This window comes from Rhinolophus hipposideros, assembly GCF_964194185.1.
Source record: "Rhinolophus hipposideros genome assembly, chromosome: 7".
In the NCBI taxonomy this organism is placed as follows: Eukaryota; Metazoa; Chordata; class Mammalia; order Chiroptera; family Rhinolophidae; genus Rhinolophus; species Rhinolophus hipposideros.
The window spans coordinates 75,108,574-75,132,965 of record NC_138053.1 but is presented as its reverse complement, the minus strand read 5'-3'; the positions used below and the strand labels follow the sequence as shown (position 1 = coordinate 75,132,965).

Sequence of the window (24,392 nt, the reverse complement as noted above, 5' to 3'; positions counted from 1 at the left end):
CTCCCCCATTGACGGGGGTTACAGTTATCATATGTATCGCATGTACATACCTTAGAAACCCCACTAGACAATGTAATTCTTTTAAGTAAATTTATAACATGTTTATATTCCCATGCAATACCTTGTTTTGATTTGCTTTTTCTTTTTTTTTTTAAGATTTTATTGGGGAAGGGGAACAGGACTTTATTGGGGAACAGTGTGTACTTCTAGGACTTTTTTTCTTTTCCAAGTCAAGTTGTTGTCCTTTCGATCTTAGTTGTGGAGGGCGCCGTTCAGCTCCAAGTTGTTCTCCTTTCAGCCTTAGGTGTGGAGGGCGCAGCTCAGCTCCAGGTCCAGTTGCTGTTGCTAATTGCAGGGGGTGCAGCCCACCATCCCTTGCGGGACTCGAAAAATTGAACTGGCAACCTGGTGGTTGAGAGGATGTGCTCCAACCAACAACTGAGCCATCCGGGAGGCAGCTCAGCTCAAGGTGCTGTGTTCAATCTTAGTTGCAGGGGGCGCTGCCCACCATCCCTTGTGGGACTCGAGGAGTTGAACTGGCAACCTTGTGGTTGAGAGCCCACTGGCCCATGTGGGAATCGAACCAGCAGCCTTCGGAGTTAGGAGCATGGAGCTCTAACCGCCTGCGCCACCAGGCCGGCCCTAGACAATATAATTTTTGCTTCCAACATTCATACATATCTTAATTAATGAACTTAAGAGGGAAAATTGTCCTTTATTTATTCACAGCACTTATTCTCTTGTCTTTCTGGGACTCTCACAAACAAGTGCTTTTGTTATTATCCCACACCTCCCTGAGACATTGCTCATTTTTAAAATATCTTTTTCCTCCCTGTTGTTCAGATTGGATAATTTCTATTGATCTACCTTCAAGTTCACTCTTTCCCCTGTCATCTCCATTTTGCTATTGGTCCTACCCAATGCGTTTTCTATTTCTTTTATTGTATTTTGCAGTCTGAAGCTTCCATTTTGTTCTTTTTATCCTCCATCTCTTTGCTGAGACTTTGTATTTCCCATTTCTTTTGAAAATGTCCACGATGTTAGTTGGAACGTTTTACAATAGTTGTTTAAAAGTCTTTGACAAATAATTCCAACATCTGTGTTACCTTTTCGTTGGTATCTGTTGATTGTCTCTTCTCACATGACTTGAGATTTTCCTGATTCTTTGTATGATGAGTAATTTTGGACTCTATCCTGGAAATCTTGAATATTATGTTGTAAGGCTCTGGGTGTTTAGATCCTATGGGGAATATTGAGTTTTGTTTTAGTGGACAACTGACCTGGTTGGGTTCAAACTGCAAATTTCAACGCCCCTGTTTGTGGGCTTTGGCTTCACTGCCAGTTCCGTTTTCAAAGCCTTTGTAGTGCTTTTCAGATCTGGTCCAGTGCCGCCCAGTGGACAGTCTGGGACCTGGGCAGTGGTCTGTTAGTGGGGTCCTCAAAGTCTTTGGTATGCTGGTTAAGATAAGATCCATGCGTGCACAACTGGGAAGCACACGAGTTCATAAACAACTTTATGGAGTTGCTTTCCCAAGCTCCTACTTCTCCATGATCTCCCTGATACTTTTCATTTTTCTGGAACTCTCCTTTTTATTCTCCAGTCAGAAATCTGGGACTGTAGTTACCCCATTCTTCCCCTCATTTCTACTACTGTGCCAAGTGTTAGGAAGACTGATTTGGGGGAGGGAGGTGGTCAATTTAATGTTGAGATTCAGTAATACTTCAAATCTTGGTCTTCTATTTTGGTAAGATGCTGGGTTTTGTTGTATTCTCCCCATGGGCTGCTTCCCCTCCACAATCTGCCTGCTTTTGTTTAATTTCAGAGTCCTCAGATAGTTTCTTTTTGTATTTTGTTTAGTTTCTAATGTAATCAGTGAGAGAGAAAGGCTGTACTTGGCTTACTCCATCCTGGCTGTAAGTCTGGCTTTATTTGCCATTTTCTCAAAAATAAACAAAAAATACTTATTGAATAAATAAATGATGAACTGAACTGCATATTTATCAAAGTATTTTGGATCTATGCTTGAGTTTTTTACTTTGTTTCCTTCTCTCTGTCTCAAACACTTTTTGTTTTTTTGGCAGTTCATCCAATGAAGCCCTTTAATGTGTTTCTTAAAAGTATAAGTGCCACAAATGCCACGATGACCTGGAAGGTACACCCTGTTGGGAATTACTCCACATTATTGTGTCAGGTTTCACTCCATGGTGAAGGAAAAGTGATACAAGTAAGGATATTGCTTAATATTCTATTTTCAAAAATCCCTGTGTGTCCTGAACAGAGAGACTGATGAATAAAATCTCTCTAAACTTTTAGTTCTGTGTGGGTTCAAATAGTGTGAGTTTAAAAGGGTCTGTGAAATTCGTCACAGACTTTTAGAGTTGGGAAGGGGAACTTAGAGATTTCTTTTTCTTTAAATAACTAGTCTTACTCCAAATCAGGCTGTGCCATGCTGTGATTTGGCTTTGCAATGAAGTGTACTCACCAATACTTCTGTCTCTTATCAAGCAGCACAATGTCTCCGTCAAGGTGAAGGGTCAGTACTTCTTAAGTGAGCTGGAGCCTGTCACAGAGTACGTGACCCGAGTACGCTGTGCTGCGGCTAACCATTTCTGGAAATGGAGTGAATGGGTTGGTCAAACCTTCACCACACTGGAAGCTGGTATGTTCGGATCCCTGACATTTAACTCAAGGATCTAAACTGACTCGTCAGTAATGGGTTGGCTTCCCTGAGAGCTTTTGGTTGTTCCAAAAACTAAGGTGAAAATATTAAAACAGAGGCTGAGTACGATCTTTAAGGAAAAAAAAACACACCAAAAAACTGAATTAAATGGCTAATGAGATGTGAGTTGGAAGACATCAACTTCAGACATTTGCCATCGGTATTATTTCCGCTGTACATTTTGTCCCTGATCTTTGATTTTGCCCAAGTGGCTTCTAAGCAGCTGGCCCTGTTAGATTCCACTGGTTTGGGCTATGTAAATTAGCACCAACTTTTAACTCAGGACTGGGGACAAGCACAGTGTCCGTGCCAAGGAAAGCACTGATCCCAGGCCAGACAACCTTAGGCTATGTTTGGAAATGTAATGATATGTGGAAACCTATTATTGATAAACCATTTGTCCAGCAACAGCGAACCGTCCGCCCTCTCTAGAATGCTCTCAGTGGTCATTTCCTCAAAATTGACAAAACAGAGAGTTTTTCTCCCAAATAACCATGTCTTACAGCTCAAATAGGTCTCAGGAGATTAGATGGCCCAGCCCTGCTTTCATCTCCCTTCAATTCAAGGAAAGAAAGTATTCCTGTGGCCCAGTTTACAGATGGAGCAACTTGGGCCCATAGATTAAAGAGACTTGCCTAGTTTGCAAAGTTAATGAATGGCAGAGACATAATAATAATCACTAACATTTATGAGTATTTAGTATGTGCCAGACATAGCTCACAATGCTAATAGTGTGTTTTTCTTTTAATCCTCACAACATGCAACAGGTACTATTATGATTCTCACTCTATAGATGAGGACACTGAGGCACAGAGAATAAGTAAATTACCTGGCCTAGCCAGTAAGTGCCTGGGCTGTGACTGTGCCTCATGCCCAGGAAGTCTGACTCCGGAGCTCCATCCTTCACCAGAGCTGGATTCTGCGCCTCTGCTGTAGTTACCACAACCTTGAGATCTGGTTGATTCAAGTCCTGGCTATTTTACTGCCGAAGGAAGGATTATATATATTTATTTTATTCCATCTTACTGTTTGTGGGCTGGCAGAGCTCTTTCTGTTTTACCTGGACAATTTTAAAGCAGAGACTCTAATTGTGGGGGAGGGAGCGCATGGCATCAGAACCTACATATGGGGTTGCTCACTAGTCCCACTCAGCAGGCCTCCTCGCACCCCCCACACACACCCCCTGGAACTCTAGTAATATCTCCTAGGGGTTTCCGCGCCTCAAGGGTCCCTGCTGTACAAAGTTCCTGAGACTAATATGACATATTTGTCAGCTGTGTTTTATTTGAGAAGTTTTGCTTTAATAATACTGCTTTGCTTTGGGTTTTCTTTTGCTTGTTTTTTTTGCAAAGTCATTCCAACGTTATAAATAACATTAAGTGCAAAAGGAAAATGGCCAAAAAGATAAGAGTTTTTAGTAAATTGTGCTTATTTTAGATTAGAGTATAATAAACCTGAAAATACTTAACTTTGCTTTTGATGATGACAAGAAAATGGCATGAATCTACCGATGGTAAATTTTGAGGTTTTTTCTAACCTCTGATAACACTTTACTTAATGCTAGAAAACTCAGTGTTTGTGCGCATTATAATCATACTTAGTATAATTTAAAAAAAATAAAAAAATAAATAAATAAAAAAAAAAGTATAATCATAGTGAGCAGAGTTAAATGACACCATTGTAGAAATTATATTGACATAAATATAGAGCAATATCAACTGCGCTGCAGTGGTCTTTTCTTACAAATATTCTAATTTATAGACCAGTTGAAGATTTTGCGCTGAGCTTGGGGTCCCATATTGTGCCTTAGTATTTTAATAAGTTTTTGATTTCCTATTGGCTTCTCCAATGGCTTCTTTAGCAAATTAAAATCTTCTTCCATAGATTTTAAAATGCTATGGTCACCTGTAGGCTGAGGACAAAGTGGAAGCAACCAAAAGAAAAAAGGACTTACTTCAGTTTCAATTATTGGGAACAGTAAAGTTATATTTTTATAAAACAGAAGGTTAAATCTTTAGGTGTCATATTCCAAAAGCAATTCTTGCATAGAGATGTTTTTAATCAAATCACAAACCCCTTGTCCTACAATTTACTGTTGAAAGAGACAAGGAAGCAAACCCTTCTAGAGTACTGTGGTGAGAGCCATGTCAGGGGGAACTGTGCAGCGCGTGCCATGAGTGTCCACAGGCCGCTGACTCGGGCTCCGGCTGGGAACTGCTGGGGGAGGGACAGGGCCTTCCCAGCAGAGGGCGACAAGGAGCGGTTCCCAGGCATGACTCCATTGAAGGGCCAGCCAATGGGAAATGAATTCCGGGAAGAGCACAGCCTGCCCTGAGGGCTGTCTGTGTGAGTGCTTCCATTGCAACCTTCTCAAATAGGGCGAGGAAGTAGCCATGGTCCACTGCTCAAAGAACAGGAGGTTTACCCAACTCACTTACTAGACTTGGTCTGACAAATGATTCCAAAATTCTTTGGTGGCTCCCAGAAGCTCTGCGGCTTGTCGTTCATGAAGGGCTTTCAGTTTGATGTCCCGTTCAGATGCAGCAGACCTTTTGTAAAGCATCTACTATATGTGCCTTGTGAGGAGTGAACAATGTGGCCATGGATAAATGGGTAGAAGTCACAGAGAATGAAAAAGTGAGAAGCAAGCCTCAAGGATACTCATTATCACTTCATTGATCGAGCTAGAAGACGATGGAATTCTACACACATCTGGTGACCCAAGAACTTTTCTTTGGTTAATTTCAGCTCCCTCAGAGGCTCCTGATGTCTGGAGAAATGTGAAGGCAGTGCTGGGATCTAATATTGTAACTTTATTCTGGAGGGTAAGGTGCACATATTCAAAAAGGCAGATTTGCTTGGCGCTAAGTCTTTCCCTGTGAGGCTGGATTTGGGTGCAGTCTTCCAACTGGGAGTGTTCTTCACATGAGTCCAGCAGAATGTCTTGTCCAGTGGAGGGATCCCCACACCACACTGATGTCCCTCCAGCTTGCACTGTTCCTTCTCTGACAGCCCACCGCACAGATGGCCAGTTCTGAATGTTAGAACCTGCATGTCTATAACTTCTACTCAGGCCCACCTCTACCTTTTGCAGGGCTCAGGGCACAAATATGAAGTGGAAAAGTACATACTGTATTTAAAAGTGATGAATATATAAATACTCCCAGTATTTACATTTAAAAGTTATGAGGCAAGCTTAAAAAACCATAATACAAATATATGTTGTCTTCCTACCTTGACTAATATGCCTTCATGACAACCTGGAAAGTCAGGTTTGTGTTCGGAACTCTCGATTCCTCAGTGTTTGATACCAAAACATGGCCAAGCTGGGAGAGTTGGGCCCAGCCACAATCCACCCCCTTTTCTTCCCACCTCCACTCTGGTCCTCTCTGCAAGGAGCCCCGTTCACATATGTGGACCTGCTAGACTGTGTGTCCAGAATCTGCCCACACCCCAGGCAAGCAGTCACTCACAGACTGTTCTCAGGTCTAGGGGGGGTCACATACTAGAGGCACTGTCTGTCCTCAGGAGGGTAGGCCTGAAGGACTGGCCGTGGAAGTGGGCTTGGCGCTATGTGGGCTGGGAATTTCTGTGGGCCCGGAACTGGCGTCCTATTGGGTTCAGGCGTGTCCTCTCCAGGGGTACCTACTGCACTTTCTTAAATGCAGGCTAGAGACCTCCTTTCTCTTGATTCCTGACTTGGTCACTCTTCTGTGGACACGTTATGCTCTTAAGGAATAATGTGATCATCCCCAAATGATCTCATCCTCTACTCAACTTTAGTTAGTTAGAGAAGAAGGCATAATGTCAAACTTGGTTTAGAGGGCTATTTTCTCTATTAAACTGCTTTAGTTAGCTGGTGTGTGTGTGTGTGTGTGTGTGTGTGTGTGTGTGTGTGTGTGTGTGTGTAAGTTGTTTGGGGGACAAAGATAAAAAAGTAATTTTCTCCTTTCAGAGGAAAGCCCATTTTGAAATGGTTATCTTTTTTTTTGTTCAGCCACTATCAAAATCGCATGCCCATGGGAAGATTCTATTCTATAATGTAGTTATAGAAAATCTAGACAACCCATCCGGTGTAAAGCTCCTCTCCATTCCTGCTCCGGCCAATGGCACAGAACTAACCCTCGACCAGTGTTCTTACCAAATCCACGTCACAGCTAATAACAGTGTGGGCACTTCTCCTGCTTCTCTAATTGTCATCTCTAGTGACCCTGGAAACAGTGAGTTATGTTTTGTTTTGTTTTTATTCTCTTGGAAAATGTCGATGATGTTATTAGGTAGAGATGAATAAATTGGAAAGACAATTACTTGAGGAGACAAGATGTCTAGCTACCAAGCAGTATTAGTCATTCTCTTTTGGTCCAGGTGAGTCACTGGGTTTTCTGGGACAGTCCTCAGTGTGGGAAGAATGACATTTCAACCATCGCTCAGGACATTTCTGCCCAGAAGATTCTTCAACTTAGGAAGAATTTCCTAAGGAAACTTAGGAAATTACCTCAAATTTACTCACGTAAATGCAACAGTAACAAACAGTCCTAACTGATAGAGGTGGTATGAATGTACTTTGTGGCTGAGGAAGTAAAGAGTTGCATTTATTATATTGTAAAATATGTCGTTATCCTTTGCCCCCCACCCCTAGAAAGGGGTGAACATTTCCAGAGGTCATAAGGAGAACTGGCATCACCTTTCAAGAGGGGCTTTGCCAAAGCTGTAGAATAAAGGATGGTAGCTAGCTAATTAATCCCTTAGCATGTGAAAGAGCAAATGAGGTGGAAATGCCCTTGACCTTAAAATCAGTAGTGATATTAATTTCCTTCTAGGGAGAGCTGTGAAAAGAGGTTGGGTACACTAAATCCCCACAGTAACACACTATGAGACAGTTCACAGCTGAATATAATACAATTGACATTGGATGTCATTCATGAGCCTTATAGTAATGTCACCCTTCAGTTACTGCAATTAAGTTTTTCAGACCCTGCTTATGGGGTTATGTCAGGTGGTATTATACCTATCATTCATGGTCGACTTGAATTGGGGTTAAGTGGGCCAGATTAGAGGGTATTGTTGCTTTGTTTTATTTTAATTTTAAGAATTATCCTTTGTGCCAACTAAAAAAAAAAAAAAGAAGTTAGGGTAGTGGCATGGAAGAAAAACTAAGGAGTTATTTAACATAACCTTTGCTTGTCAGGACTGTATTAGGGAAGGAAGTCACTAGTTGTAATCTGCCTTTACTGGGACCAGAACAGTCAAAGCAGGCATTTCCTTCACCTACTTGGAGGAGCTGGTGGATAAAAGAAAGAACACCCCACATGAGGCCCAGTCCAAACAACACTGCTGATCAGTGTTATCTGTTGTAGGGTCTTCCCGAGGTTTGGGTTCCTTCCATACCTTCCCTCCCTATGCCCTGCTTTCAGGCCCCCTTACCTCTGCCAGTGAGGCTCTCTCTAACCTTCCTTAAGTGGTCACATACTTAAGTCACTAAAGTGAGTAAAGTCACTGATATGCTGAGACCAATGAGGTTAAGACGATTTACGTCTCTCTATGTACTCCTCAAAACATATTTGCAATTTTAAAGAAGCAACTTGATTAGAGTTATGATTCTAAGTCAGGGTGAAATTTTAGTCAGCGTGAATAAGTGAAGTGAAAAATGTCACCTTGAGATTTGTTTCTTTGATGAAGGAGGAGAGGGAAGCCATGTAGGCAAGATATACAAAGGCCTTCTTGGGGAAGGAACCCCCGCCTCGTACCCAGGACTCCACATTCCTTTGGATACACCCAAAAGCTGGGTAATAACTCAGTGTCCAGAAAATTTAATAGCACCACGCTTTCTCATTAATGTTTAGTGATAATAAGGATTGCCAGATAAAATACAGGGCACCCCATTAAATTTGAACTGCAGATAAATATGGAGTAAATGTTTGGTGTAAGTCTGTACTATGCAATCTTTGGTCCTCATGGGTTGATTTTCTGAGCAGCTGCTTGCGGGCCCACTCTTTGATCAGGGTGTGCTTTCACTCGACCACCCAGCTGAAACCACAGCTCTGTTAACAGTGGCAGGATGTGAAGTGAGCCTTGGGACGTAGAAGTCCTCATCCCTCAAAATCTAGGGTGACACTAGATCACTAGAACTGGATATCCATTAAGACCATATCACCTTTTTGCCAACAGTAAGACCTTATGGAAACAACCCTGGCATATGAAATATGTTGAGGTGGCAGCCTTGGTCATAAGTAGTGTGTACATTCTTGTGTAATGAGACTTACTACCTATCCAAATTGTACGTTTGTCCTCACCTCCATCTCTACCCCTAGCATCTCAGAAACAGTAGTTAGCTCAGGAACAGCCAGCATTACACGCAGGAGTTCAACTCAATTATTTGTTCATTCCACAGATATTTGTTGAGAGCAGATTAAGTACCAGACATGGTTCTAGGTCAAAGGTCAGCAACATTATCGGTAAAGGGGCAGATAGTAAGTATCTTAAGCGTGGCAGGTCATACAGTCTCCATTACATAGTCAATATTCTTCATTTGTTTGTGTGTTTTTTACAACTGTTTAAAAATCTTAAAACCATTCTCATTTCAAGAGTCATATAAAAACAAGCCTGAGATTGGATTTGCCCTGAGGGCAGTAGTTTGCTGATCGCTATTTCTGGTGCTGAAGTCTGGTTGGGTATGAGGAGGTCAGAACAAGGGGCGTCTGAAGGGCAGGTGTGAAGGGAGAGGCAGGAAAGCATCTCTCCTCTCCCCCACCCCACGCTCCTATAGTAACTGAAGTGGTGGGGCCCCTACCTGTTGGATACACTGCATGTTCAAGTTTATTTTATTCTTTAGATAGTTTTACAAAATGTTCCATTATTTAAATCTGAAACATTGCCCTATTTGTAATGTATAGAAAATGTTGAAGAAGGAATAATTCAAGGCACAGAGGATGGATTCTCTTTGTCTTGGAAACCCCAATCTGGAGATGTCATAGGCTACGTTGTGGACTGGTATCCCCAAGACCCGCGCTGTCAGCTCCAGTGGAAAAACCTGGGCCCCAATACCACAAGCACAGTCATTCGCTCAGGTAAGAAAAACCTTCCATATCACCATCTCGCTCCATCCACCTTTAAACAAGTTCAACTGTGATGTCTAGACCATCTCAAAGATCCTTTGTGATAAACGCACAATTTTGAAATTATAAATCCAGCATGAGGGCTAGAATTTCAAATTTTGCAATCAGATTTGGCCTGAGATTTGAATCTACTTTGACAGACAATATCTGGAAATCAGGCTGGAATACAGTTTTATGATTTTCATGAATTTGTTCCTCTAAAGTCGTGGTCTCGATTGAATGGCAGAGGGACACTCTAACACTTTCCAGAGCTTTTATGAAACAAAGAAGTATATGGATTTGGGATACGTTTAGGAAATAGTGTTGATGGGAGTGGATCAGCTCCTACAGTTTCAGTGGAACATATCAAACTTGATCTCTTACCCCACACTGGATTTGTAATTTCAAGATTGCTATTTTAGAAAAATCAAAGGAGCCTAGGTTTGTAGTTTGAACAGGGGGACTCGTGGCGCCATCTGCTGGGCTCAAGATGAAGATGTGAGGCTTGTCTGGGTCCAGAGGGTGACAGAGGCGCCTGGAGGGCATTCAGTTGTCTGTGGGAGTGAGGAGGTGTCAGTGGCATGGCAGGTGCTACAGGTGGATTGCAGCGGTGCGGCTGTGAGGGGAAAGTGAGGAAATGGGAGCAAATCCTTCCAGACACTTGGCTTTCATGGGCAGAGAGAAGGCAAGTTGCTGGAGGGGGATTTGAAGGCAAAGGAGAGTTTATAGTGGTTTTCTGTGCCTGCTCGAATTCCGCACCCGGTTTCATGCACACGAATAAGGGCATGTTTGAGAGCTCTCCTTCCCAAGGACAATGTAAGGATGGTCCCCACATGCTTCCTCAGAAAGAATGGAGGACTCCAAGGCTCAGCAGAAGGAGGGAAGAGGGTGGAGAGGAAGTGCAGAAACCCCAAGAAGGAAATTATGAAAGGGATACAAATTCAGTTTTTCTTCTTTTCCTTTTCAGAAGTAAAGAGAATCTCATTCTGTGTTGTTGAAAATCTGTTGACTTTTCTTGTCTAGATGCTTTTAGACCAGGGATCCGATACAACTTCAGGATTTATGAAATTTCTACAGAAAGGATCGCTTATTTACTGGAGAAAAAAACAGGATACTCCCAGGAACTGGGTAAGTTTACAGCATGTCATGGGCCCATGGGCAGACTTGTTCAGAGCAATCCGGAGACTCTTAGCTTTGGGTAAAAGGAAGATTTCAACACCCTTCCTAATTTTCAGTGTCCCATTATTCTGGAAATTGGGTTTTAGAAAATCATTTTTTAACATTTTCATTGAAGACAATTTATAAAGTGTTATGCAAAAGACAAAATCCTTGCTAGTTTTACCACCCCAAGGCAAATACCCACGTGGATAACTGCATTAGTTCAACCTGGGAACTATAGGTCTTCAAATCTGCCCTGACCTCTTGGAACGTAACCCTTCTGCCTCCTCCCCTCCCCTCCCCCTCAGTCCATTCTATTGTCAACCTTCTCTCACACATGACAGTTGACCCTTGAGTAACACAAGGGTTAGGGGTGCTAACCCCTGCACAGCTGAAAATCCACGTATAACTTTAGACTGCCCCCAAACTTAACCATAGTCGTCACTCAGCACACAGGGGGTTGGTTCCAGGACCCCGGCAGAAACCCAAATCCACGATACTGAAGTCCCATATAGAAAATGGTGTAGGACAGTGCATACAGTTGGCCCTCTGCATCTGTGGGTTCAACCAACCACAGATCAAAAACAAGTGGTTTTTCATCCTTGGTTGGGAATCCATGGGTGCAAAAGCCGGGTATACAGAGTGCCGACTGTATATTTATTGAAAAAAATCCACATGTAACTGGATTCCTGCGGTTCAAATCCGTGTTGTTCAAGGGTCAACTATTTAGAACTCAGGAACAGAAGGAAATCTAAAAAGGCCTTTATTGTCTTTTTTGCTGTGTGACCTTGTGTAATCTACTGAGTCTCTCTGGGCATCCCTTTCCTTATCTGTGAAAGGCAAGGCTTGAACAAGAAGATGGCTCAACTTCCCAGCTCTCTCAGATGACATTAAGGCATGTCTCCCTGGAGAAAAAGATAAAATTCCTTAACTTGTCACAAGCTCCTACAGCCTCTGGAGTTGACTGTGGTTCTACTTTTAGTTTACATGAATGCTCAGAGACTATTGAGACTGTTTAGAATGCTCAGAGACTATTTCCAAATCATGACTCCTTTCTTACCCCAATTTCCTTTCCTAGCTCCTTCAGAAAACCCTCAAGTGGCTGTAAGTAACTTGACATCCCACTCCTTCACTCTGAGTTGGAAGGATTATTCCACCGACTCCCAACGCAGTTTTATCCAAGGGTACCATGTCTACCTGAAACCCAAGGCGGAGCAGTGCTACCCAGGATTTGAAAAGGTGGTCCTTTCAGGTGACGTCTTTTTGTTGTTTCACTCCTTCCAGATCTTATTATTCGAAATCATGAGAAAGGCTGCCATGTCTGACTGTGGCCAGGCTGAATTCTATTCTTGCATGCTTTTATGATCAAATAGATGCTGAAACAAATTAGTAGGTGGACAAGATGGTGGGGGTCAGTATTTGAACTTACTTAAAAAAAAAAAAAAAGCAATGTGACCTGGTATTTTTGGAAGTATTTTTAGTACCATCATGCCCTGAAGAAAACTTGCCACTTAGGAAACTTGCTAACCCATTTTTCTTTTTTTCCTTTGAGTTTGGTAACGGTTATTACAATGTGTTTTTAAGTCTCATGCAAGCTCTTACTGTCTCTGGCAGATCTGTGTGCTCTTCCTGGATCACCAGCATCCTTTGCTTAGTAGATTTTTTTTGTTTTTCTTGCCAGCTCTTGAAAATTTGACCGATGTCCTCAGTGTGGTGAAATTATGATGTAATTTTTGGTTGATTTAAAAATGTTGACAGTGATGAGTCAATGAGAGTGTTAGTGCCCAACTCTCTCACAAGACCTCTATCACACACTTAATAATTTTTTCTTCTTGTAAAAAAAAAAAGCTTTTTTTTTTTTTTAAACCACAGATGATTCGGTATGTTGCCAATATAAAATCGACAACCCGGAACAGAAGACATTTGTCGTGGAAAACCTACAGCCGGAATCCTCCTATGAGTTTTTGGTCACTCCATACACAAGTGTTGGCGAAGGTCCCCAGGATGCTTTCACCAAGGTCACCATTCCGGATGAATACTGTGAGTGTTTTTCAAATCGAAACTCTCCCCTTTCGGAGTTCCTGGAAAACTGGCAAATTACATACGCAGTGCTGTGGGCTTTGTCTAGATTACGAATTTTTAAACCTTTCTTTCCTGTCTTTCTGTCTCTGTCAGTCTGTCTCTTTTTCTCTAGATGAGACTGTTTCACACACACACACACACACACACACACACACACACACAAAATGTTGTACAAAATCCTACTACACAAAACAGACACTAGTGGGGCTAATCTGACTGATCTATGGCCTGGAACCTTCCTCCTGCCTCTCTCAGTGGCCCCTGAAGCATTTCTCTGGAAGTCAGTCCCAGAATAGTTTGAAAATTACAGACAGCATATTTCACTGTTGGCTTGGAAGAGCCACATGACTTCTGTCTGGAGAAGGGCGGTGCTGTTTTTCTCAGCTGGATTACTCTCTGCCGCCAGCCTTCTGGCTGGTTTCCTTCAGTGGCCAACTAATTGCTTCCTGACTTTGCCTCTCTGGGGCAGATTAGAGATGGATGTGATGAGGCAAGAAGGCTTTGTTCACAAACCAGGCGTTTGCAGAGCTGGTGGGGAAAGGATGAGATAAAGAGATCCATGTTTTCAAAATGCCTTTGGTCTGAAAGGTGCAGATAGAAGAGGAAGGAGAATGGCAGGAACTGGTTAATGGTAAATAAGATTCTCCTGGTAAACCCTGACCTTCCATGAACAGAAAGGTGGCGGAGAAAATAGATACTGATGGAAGGAGAAGGAGAAAAGAAGGTAGCAAACAGGGTAATATAGAAGGTCCACACTGCAAGGGAACTCTGAAGAAACTTCTCTGTGAATAACAAATAGGCTAAAATGTCTGCCTGAAGTTACCAGCTGTCCCCTACCAGTGAGGGGTCTCTTTGCTGAAGGCGGGGCTGTGAGGATGGAATGGGCTCCTCAGGCAGAACCGCTGACCCTGGGTGCCCTGACCAGTGATGAGGACACACGACTACAGTGGCAGTTTGGGGCACTCACTGCTGTTCACCACCAAACTGAAACATGGCCCCAGGTCTCTAAGCCAAAGGCCAGAACTCTCATAGTCAGATTAAGATTTCAGTCAATGAGTCACATCATTTGAGCACTCGTGCTATTTTGGAGTTAATTTTAAATTCATTTTCATTTTTCATGCTATTTTTCTCCTACCTTGGTATTTATTTGGGTGGTAGAGGTGTGTGTGTGTGTGTGTGTGTGTGTGTGTGTGTGTAATACATACATATAATTATCTTTATCTCAAGTATATTTTCTGATTTCATTTATCTCCCTTATTCGTGTTAAACCTCCTTAGCCTTTGCTGTGACAGTTGATTATATTGATTATTCTTAAAAGGGAAAATGAATTGCTGCATAATTGCAGTAATGAGAATGACATTCTTCAGTTAGCAAAACAGTATGGGTGAGTCACAGATGCAATGCTGGGTGACAGAAGCCAGACCTGACTCTTACTACCTGATTCCATTTATAGAGTACAGAAAGAGGCAAATGGCATTTATGTTGTTAAAAGACAAGATAGTGGTTACCTTGGGAGGAGAAAATGACTGCTGGGGACACCCGGGGAGCGTTCTGGGGAGCTGGTAATGTTTTTTCATGGCTGGGGTACTGATTACAATGGCTGTGTTCAGTTTGTAAAAATTCACCCAGCCGTAGACTTTTGAGTACCTTTCTATATGCATATATTATATTTCGGTAAAAAGTCTAGTAAACCTATCTGGACTTTGGAAATTACTATGGTTAGCTCTCCAGGCGTATCCTCAAATACATTATAAAAATACACAATGGAACCAAATTTTAAAACCAATGGTAGCCATCATAAGTACTGATCTGGAGAGCAAGATGTTTTTCAGTGGTATGAGGACGGGAGTGTCTGACCCTTCTCCTGGCATCAAGGTTCATTTGAGGCCAATTGTTGAGGTGCTTGGTTTGTCATCCTCTTACCTTGCTGTACCTCTTACATCCTTTTCTCCAGAGCCTTGTGCTGTCTCATAGCACCAGGTTTGGAATTACCCAGGCCAGCCCGCCCTTAGAAATCTCCAGCATTATCTAACACACACACACACACCCCAAACCCCATTCCTTACAGGACACTGAGTGTTGCGGCTGGGGAGTGGGGAAAGCAGGGAAGCTCGTGCATTGAACAGAATATGTGTACATGTGAATGGCAGCCTCCAAACCCTCCCTATGCAATTTGCATTTTACCTCTGAGAAATCAAAATAGAATAATTATCCCAGATTAAGACTTATTCATTGTATTAGAGACTGACTAGAAGCGTTAGTCAATTTTTGATATGTAACAAAATACCTCAACATGTCAGTGGCATACAAAAACAGATACTTCTTTTTATGCTCATGGCTTGGCTGATGTAGGCTGGGCCAGGCTAGGCTCCAAGCTTCCGTCAAGTCTAGGTTTGTTTCATATAGTTTCACTCTGGCGCTTGGACTGAAGGCATAGTGGCAATGAGGGACAAACTCTTGTCACAGTGGATCCCAGGAGCACAAGAGGGCAAGCAAACTGTGCAAGTACACAGCAAGCGGCTACTAACAATACAATTACTAACATCCCACTGGCCAAACCAAGTCACGTGGCTGAGGCCTAAGTCCAGGGCCGGAGAAGTACACTGCACCTACCATGAGGCTTTGGCAAGAATGTGGAGTGTAATTCTAACACAGCAGGGAGAGAAGCATGGGCAGTAATGATCCAATCTGTCAGAAGAAGTAATGAGTTTAAGTCACAAGTGTTGCAGATAAATGGTTCCCTGTGTTGGCTGGTTGGTTGTTTCCCCTCCCACCCCCCGTCAGGCAGAATTCTTATTGAATCTCATGTAAATAGATGTTTGAGAATAAAAAATATATAAAATTACTCTCAACCTTAAACTTATTTTTATTCTTTTGAGGAGGGAAAAGTACTCATTCAAAATATGCCCTTCTTTTTCCTTCTGCAGCCCACGTACTGATGCGTATCATCCTCCCCATGATTGTCTGCCTTGTGCTACTCATGGTCCTGTGTTACTTAACGAGTCAATGGTAAGTGTGTGGGGGAGGTTATCCAAGAAGTCAGAGCAAAATCTAGGAAGGAATTTAGTAAAACAAATCACGTTGAATCTGAGAAAAAGTGCCTAAAAGGAAAAGGACAGAGGAGGGAGCCTCAGAAGAAAATATGACAAATTTTTAAACCATTTTGCTTTTCTGGTCACTAGATAAGGAAAACAATAACTACTTGAAAAGATTGCAAAACTTGTTCAATAACAATAGCTAACATTTATATTTCACTTACTATGCGCTTGACATTGTTCTAAGTACTTTACATGTAACAACTCATTCCATCCTCACAACACTATGATAAGTACAGTAATTATCTCCATTGAACCAATGGGGAAATTAAAGCACAGAAGGGTTAATTTAAGTAGCTTGCCCAGTGTCACAGTTAGTGAGCCATAGAGCAAGGATTAGAACCTGGGAATCTGCCTCCAGAGTTCTCAACTCTTAACTATTCCGCCCTATTGCAAAATTCAGTCTCATGTTCACTGTTTTTCTAGGATGAAGGAGAAGTGTTATCCTGACATTCCAGACCCTTACAAGAGCAGTGTCCTGTCATTAATAAAATACAAGGTAAATGTTGGGAAATTGTATGGATACCATATACCTGTTAAATCCTAATCCAGGGTGAGGGTTGTAATAATCATACTTTCCTAGGCTTCTTCAGGAAGCTATAAAAGAGCAAAGCCACCTCTGTTCCCATAGCCTTGAAATGGGTGAACGGAACTTTGATTTCTTCTGTCAGGGGGAATCCTTTGGTTTTCAACACCACAACCAATTAACATGTGACCAGGATGAAACATGAGAAAAACTGGAGCTCTAAGTACATTTCTCCTACTTCATCTACCCTGATGTACACACACGTTATATTTACGTATTTTTTTGTTTGTGTTGCAGGAGAATCATCACCCAACAATAATGAACATCAATGACTGCGTTCCAGATGCTATTGAAGTTGTCAATAAGCTGGAAGGGAGTAAGATCCAGTTCTTAGGTGCCAGGAAGTCACTCACAGAAATGGAGTTTACTAAGCCCGCCTACCTTTACCTCCTCCCAACAGAGAACTACTCCGGCCCTGGCCCCTGCATCTGTTTTGAGAACTTCACCTACAATCAAGCAGCTTCCGACTCTGGTTCCTGTGGCCATGTATCTGTACCCCTCAAAACCCCACCAAGTCAGCTGGCACTGTTGACCTCACCTGAAAATTTGTTAAAGGCACTAGAAGAAAACTACGTGAACTCCTCGAGAGACAGCCCAGCTGGAGAAACTAGTTTGAATTATGTGTCCCAGTTGGCTTCACCCACGTCTGGAGACAAGGACAGCCTTCCAACAAATCCACCGGGGCCAGCACTCTGTTCTGAGTACAGAACGCAAATGGCTGTATCCCTGGGTCTTGCCTCGCCTTCCCCGAGTGAGAACAGCAGCCTCTCCTCGGTTACCCTTTTAGATCAAGGTGAAGAGCGCCGCTAATCGTGTACCCAGGTCCTACCTTCATGTTACATAGGCACCCAGAAAAGCACAGCCAGCACCGTTCTATCGCCAGATACCTCGGTGCTTGCTCCCAGTGAGCTATCACCACTGGCAAGTCTGATTTACGTACGACCGCTATCGTCTTGCCAGGTTTCCGAGTTCAGTAGCTATGAAACTTACTATCCTTCCTTGGAGCAGGCTTGCTGTAGAAATGGCAGGATCATGGGAACAGGCGTCCCAACTGCCACCCTGGCACTTCACATGGGAACAGACGCCACCCCACAGTACTGGACAGGGTGGCTACGGTCCTACAAGGTCAGCCTTTAGCAAGAAATTATTTCCATTAAGTTTTACCCCCACGTTTACTGTATTAAGAGTAAAGGAAGTAGATTTAAGGCTTTAATAAAGTCCACAGATCTGTTTCTAAAGCATAGATTGTCAATGATAATGTATTCTGAATGTATTTGATGAAAAAGTCACAGATGTTTGAGACCAAAACAGATTTTCAACTTGTCTTGCAGTAATAAGAATTTGGAGTTCATTGGCACGGTAAAATGAACTCTTCTGGGGCACAGACCTTGTCTAATAGCTAAGATATGAATAAATCAGTAAGATCCCCACAATTGTCATTTTATCTAGCTTAGCACAGTGAGAGAGGGATTGGCAAGGAACTTCTGACCTAGTGTCAAGATAAGTGCTCTCCTCCTTGATAGACACCAGTCTTCTACCCTAATTTTTGATGACTACCTCAAATAGAAAAAGGAAAGTATATCATTGAGTAATTCCATGCACATTTTATGGTTGCTCTTTTATTTCAAGAACTATAATATATAAATGACCTGTTTTCATTTAGCCTCCTTTGGACTCTGCAACAAGTTGTTTTGAATCAACATAACACCCTAATTTATATTCCTACTATGGTAACCTAACAATTAAACCGCATTGTTGGACATTGTCTAGAATAATCAAAAGCTATCTGGAGGGGAGAAATTCTGTTTCGGCTCAGCAGCAGCTTTGTCTCCTTGAACCAATATATGCAAAGCACCTGGTATATAATAGGTGCTCAATACATGTTCATTCCTTTCTCTTCCTTCTACCCAACCTTAATGTGTATTGACCACATTTCTAAACAAGCACAAATGGGGGTTCCTTTTTGTTTGCTGTGGTGGACGTCACACTGCCTCTGGTACCAAATGCTCTGCACTGTGCCATCAACACTGTGAAGAGGGAGGGAAGGACCCATGTCTCACTTTAGGGAGATGTCAGCTGGCCTACATATCCCCAGACAAACCAGGACTTCTGTTCAAAAGGCGTTTCCACCTTTTCTTTACATGTGTCTAAGCCCTTTGCTAAGAAAATTGGTTATCAACTCCTAACATAGTACAAACGAGTATCTTGATTAGTATAACAGTTTTGAGAAGACTTTGGGGCCAGTATTGCCACCACTTACCCTCTTTGTGTTCCTTTGTCATGCACGATGCAGTGATTCACGTACACAGAAATGTCAATGGCAGCGAGGGCTGCTTTGTAAATAGTATCTTTCATATAGATTTGCTTTGAAAAATAATCCACAAAACCTTGAAGTCATTTTTGTTGCAATAAGCCTCAATTAAAATATTTCACCATTGCATTATTTTGTGTGTTTTCTCTGCCTCAATGAAATGAAAATCTAACAATTAGGATAGCCGATAAATCACCTCATGAGCTTACTAAAAAAATGTAAATGTCTGGGTACCACTCTAAACCTCCTAATCAGAAATCTCTGTGGCACAAGGCTTGGAATCTATATATTTTTTCATCAGGCATTCAGATGCACGCTCAACTTGGAGAATCACTGGCCTAATCAAATGAAGACGTCTTTCTGAAATATAACACCACACCAGTAGGAAAGTTACGTAGCTGAGCTATGTAACTTTGTGCTTATGGTATCACTCTAACTATAGTTTTGGCTATAAACATTCCTCTCTCATGTTTATAACAATTAAATAAATTAATATTTATACCTTAATTTTTAGTATTATATATAATCTTAACTGCATTGTTTTAGGAAGTGTTATTTAGAAACTCAGAAATTTGTATTCATATGTCAGTAGAATTAAATGGATTTAAAAAAAACTCATGGAAAATTTCAAATATACACAAAAGTCGAATAGTTTAGTGAATGTACTACCTTCAGCTCTAAAAGCCACTAACTCATGGCTGTTTCAGGCCATTTATATCCTTATCCACTCTCCTTCCTGATACTATTTTAAGGCAAATCATATGATTTCATCTGTAAATATTTGTTTCTCTAAATGGACTTTACTTTTCCTAACATAGCTATAATACATCTTTTGGAAAATCACATCTAAATTCACATTAGTAATAATTCCTTAGAAATATCAGGATATTTTGATGGGGCAGGACTGGCTTTAGTGACCTGTAACTACCTCATCGGCCTGGAGACCAGTCCTTAGCTGTGTGTAGGGTACCACGATGGTTCAGGAAGGGAGCAGGGACCTAGTCACACCACAGGGTCCTGGCCTCGCAGGAAGTGCCTGCTCACATTCTAACACCTGACTCACACGTTCAAGTGAAACTGATTCTCTGCTAGAATTAGACAACAGCTAATGTTTGTTCTGAGAGCTCTGTGGAAAGATAAGCTGGCTTTCATCTCAAAGAATTTACAAAACATATTAAACACTTTTCGTAAAGTAGAACTTTAAAAACCCTTAAAGAGATACAACAGAAAAACAAAAAGCCTTTAGAACTAGCAGTTAAGAGGATATACAACACAATCACTAAGTATATTCAGTTTAAAGGACTAAGCAAATACAGTTGTCTTAGTCTTCCATAAGCCTTAAAGACACAAAGTTTTAGTATATTCTGGTTTCTTTTTTTTTTGAAATCAATACAAAAGTAGTTGTTATGGTCTGAATGATTATTCCCCCCAAAGATGATAGTATTGGTGGTTGTGGCCTTTGGAAGGTGATTAGGTCATGAGGCTGGAGCCCTCAAGAATGGGATTAATGCTTTTATGAGACCCTAGGAAGCTCCACAGTCCCTTCCGCCATGTAAGGACACAAGAAGCGTCGAACTCAGAAGAGGGCCCTCACCTGATCACACGGGCACAGAACTGTGAGAAATATATTTCTGTTGTTTATAAACTACCAAGTCTGTGACATTTTGTTATAGCCTCCGAAATGGGCTAAGACTGTATTTTATTTTTGAATATTTTTGTACATCAAATAATTTTTTTAAATGAAACAAACTTTCTAAAGTTCAGTTATATTATCACATTTTTCATAGATCAGTTGTATGATGATTATTAACTATATTTTTTAGTTTATATGGGGACCTACTGTTCTTGTTGAATGACATACAGTGGAAGACAATGGGGAAATAGTATGTAGAAATGTGCTTAAAGACCAAAATACCCAAAACAAATCTATTTCTAAAAATGAGACATAATTTTACCACATTTCATCAACTGTAATGTAGCTTTGACATTGAATTTTATTCTCTGAGCTTGGTAATTTCCTTTGTGATATTTTCTTTTGCCACTAGGTGGCTGTAGGTTATCCTATCTGATCTGATTTCTGCCTGAGAAATCAAATACATTCCACAGAAATCACACTATCATCATTTATGTTGTATATTAATTCCTCAAAAAAATTCAGATTTTTTCTGTCTGAAGATTGATCCATTTTTCCAAACCCTTGATAATGATTTGAGGTTGAAAAAAGAACTGTACGGGTATGTGTTTAATTAGATTATGAAGATGTTTAAGAAAGTGTAAATAATTATTTTAAAACATTTGGAAGAAGCTATTAATGTGTTACTGAATTAGATTATTATCAGTGGTAACTAAAACTTGCTTTTACTGGGAAGAACATATATCAGCCTCAGTATATCATTTAAATCAACACAGATTGTTTTGAAATTTCAAATAGGGAGTTCCAATCAAGATGACAGAGTACGTAAAATGCTGTGCTCACCTTTTCTCACAACCACATCAAAATTATAACTTAACTACAGAACAACCATCATTGAGAATTGCCTGAAATCTTACTGAACAAAAGATCTACAATTAAGAATATAAAGAAGCCACCTTGAGACTGGCAGGAACGGCAGAGATGTGAAATGGGCTGGTCCACACCTGTGTGTGACTATTAAAAATCGGGATGGATATCTTGGCTGTAGAGGTTACACCCCCCCACCCCCACCCCAAAAGAGCAAGTGCCACACCTGGCTCCCCAGCCCTGGGTTCTAGTGCCAGGGAGAGAACTCCCCATAATTCCTTGTGAAAACCAGTGGAGACTGAGGCTAGTGAGATGGAGGGCGGCTGCACTCCCAGGCTCCCAGGTGTTTCTCTTAAAGGGACCATGCATGGACTTATTCACTGACAGAATCACTGGCTCTGAGCTCTAGTGCTGGTGTAGCAGCTGGAGAGGCAACAGGAACATACTGGGTGGAACTGAGTTGTCTGGCTCCAGGACAAGAGCCAGAAAAGCAGCCTACTCCCAGACGGAGGAGCTGGCAGAAATCATTGTTTCTTTGTTAAGCTCTCCCCCTTCCCAGTGTGCAGATGCAGGTGGCCATGTCTGAGTCTCTCTCAACCTGGCTAACACCATTCATTCTCCATGCCCTGGTGATTCTGAGACCCCGCCCCACCCAACTCTCAGGCACACCCAAGCTGCTTCCAGTGGCTTTTTCATACAAACCACCTGCCTTGGCTCATGCTGCAGATGTTCCTAGGTCTCTCAAAATTTTGTGAAACAAAACAAGCAGCAAGACGAGCAGCATCTGTCTTAAGCATGACCAGTACTTTTTGTTGAGCAGCCCTAACTAACTAAGCCCAGTAATAGTCGCAGCCAACCTTGGTTTGCAGCTTGGCCTCTCAAGGCACTTACAAGCAATGCAGGTGGCAGCCATCTTCAGATTTCTTTGTGGCTCTGGGTGGGTGGCCCCAGGTGGGGCACAGGCTGTGACTGAACTTGACCAGCAGCAAGTCCCATCCCAGGTGACTCTGGTACACCCAGTGGCCAGCATCAAAATGAGCCAAAACATCACCCAGCCGCTTCCAAGGACAATACACTCAAGGTGCAGATTGGGAAGGCACCAGAGCCTTGCTGAGACAGATCTTGCTCTGCAGGGTCAGCCCCTGTACCACAACTCCTCCACTATAGTCATGGCCAATCCTCACAACAAATAAGCCTGAGGGTCAATCCCTCCCATTGACGTGCAAACAGCAACCAAGGCTAAACAACAACCAGAGAGTACACGCAATCCACATGAGACACACCTGGAGTGCACAGCTCAGGTGACCAGGAAATCTGCACCACTGAGCACTACAGCGAATCTACTACATAATTCCACTCTACTAAGACTGGGAGACATCGCAGACATACCTACCGTGTTTCCCCGAAAATAAGACTGGGTTTTATATTAATTTTTTGCTCCATTAGGGCTTATTTTCAGGAGATGGCTTCTTTTTTCATGTACAACAATCTAGATTTATTCAAATACAGTCATGTCATCTTCTGGAACATAGTCATAACGTACTAAATGTGTCCATCTGGCTGAAATCTTAACTGGGGCTTATTTTCGGGGTAGGTCTTTTTTTTGGGGGAAACACGGTAATACATACCATGTTTCCCCCTGAAAATAATACCTAGCTGGACCATCAGCTCGAATGTGTCCTTTGGAGCAAAAATTAATAAAACCTGGTCTTATTTTAACATAATATAATACTGGGTCTTATATTAATTTTTGCTCCAAAAGACGCATTAGAGCTGATGGTCTGGCTAGGTCTTATTTTGAGGGAAACATAGTAGACACAAACACAGGGAGGCAGCCAAAATGGGGAGACAAATAAACATGTCCCAATAAAAGAACAGAACAAAGCTCCAGAAAAAGAACTAAATAAAATGGAGACAAGCATTTTAGCAGATGCAGAGTTCCAAACACTGATTATAAGAATGCTCAGTGATCTCAGGGAGAACTTCAACAAAGAGATAGGAAACATTAAAATGGAGATAGAAACAAAAAAGATCCAGTCAGAAATAAAGAATACAAAAACAGAAATGAAGAAAACATTACAGGGAATTAACAGATTAGATGAAGCAGATGATCCAATCAGTGATTTAGAAGATAAGGTAGCAGAAAACACTCAATTAGAACAGCAAAAAGAAAAAAGAATCCAACAAAAGTGAGGAGCGTATAAGGGACAACATTAAGTGTAGCAACATTCACATTATAGAGGTACCAGAAAAAGAAGACAGAGAGCAAGGATTTGAATATCTACTTGAAGAAATAATGACAGAAAACTTTCCTAATCTGGTGAGGGAAATAGATATACAAGTCCAGGAAGTGCAGAGAGTCCCAAACAGGATGAACCCAAAGAGGCCCACACCAAGACAAATCATAATTAAAATGCCAAACGTTAAAGACAAAGAGCGAATCTTAAAAGCAGCAAGAGAAAAGCAGTTAGTTACCTACAGGTGAGCTGTGAACAAAAACTTTGTAGGCCAGAAGGGATTAGCAGGAAATATTCAAAGCAATGAAAAGGACCTCCAATCACGATTACACTACCCAGCAAAGCTACCATTCAGAATCTACGGACAGAGACCCAAGATGGGGCAGTAGATAACACAGTGCTTGCATTCTTCTGTGAACACATTAAAATTACAACTAAATTATAGAACAATCAACCTGGAGAAACATCTGAAGTCTAGCTGAACAGAAGTCTAACTAAAAATATAAAGCAGAAGCCATGTCGAGACTGGTAAAAGTGGCAGAGATACAGAATGGGCCCCACACCTGCGTGTGGTGGTTGAGAATTAGGAGGGATACCTGGGCCGCCTGG

The 24,392-nt window shown here is 41.8% G+C and overlaps 1 protein-coding gene across 2 annotated transcripts in view; it reads left to right on the top strand.

Annotated features, from left to right (window-relative positions):
• OSMR (oncostatin M receptor) overlaps positions 1–19,651 on the top strand; it is a 51,198-nt gene extending 31,547 nt beyond the window's left edge. The window contains exons 8-18 of one of the 2 annotated variants that reach the window (XM_081054353.1): positions 2,083–2,225; positions 2,507–2,660; positions 5,469–5,545; positions 6,718–6,940; positions 9,614–9,787; positions 10,838–10,942; positions 12,051–12,224; positions 12,845–13,012; positions 15,982–16,063; positions 16,576–16,648; positions 16,973–19,651. In XM_081054353.1, coding sequence (XP_080910479.1) covers positions 2,083–2,225; positions 2,507–2,660; positions 5,469–5,545; positions 6,718–6,940; positions 9,614–9,787; positions 10,838–10,942; positions 12,051–12,224; positions 12,845–13,012; positions 15,982–16,063; positions 16,576–16,648; positions 16,973–17,545 — 1,946 coding nt within the window. In that variant the 3' untranslated portion in view covers positions 17,546–19,651. The remainder of the gene's footprint in view (positions 1–2,082; positions 2,226–2,506; positions 2,661–5,468; positions 5,546–6,717; positions 6,941–9,613; positions 9,788–10,837; positions 10,943–12,050; positions 12,225–12,844; positions 13,013–15,981; positions 16,064–16,575; positions 16,649–16,972) is intronic. The other variant, XM_081054354.1, reaches the window with a different exon arrangement.
• The last annotated feature ends 4,741 nt before the right edge of the window (positions 19,652–24,392 follow it).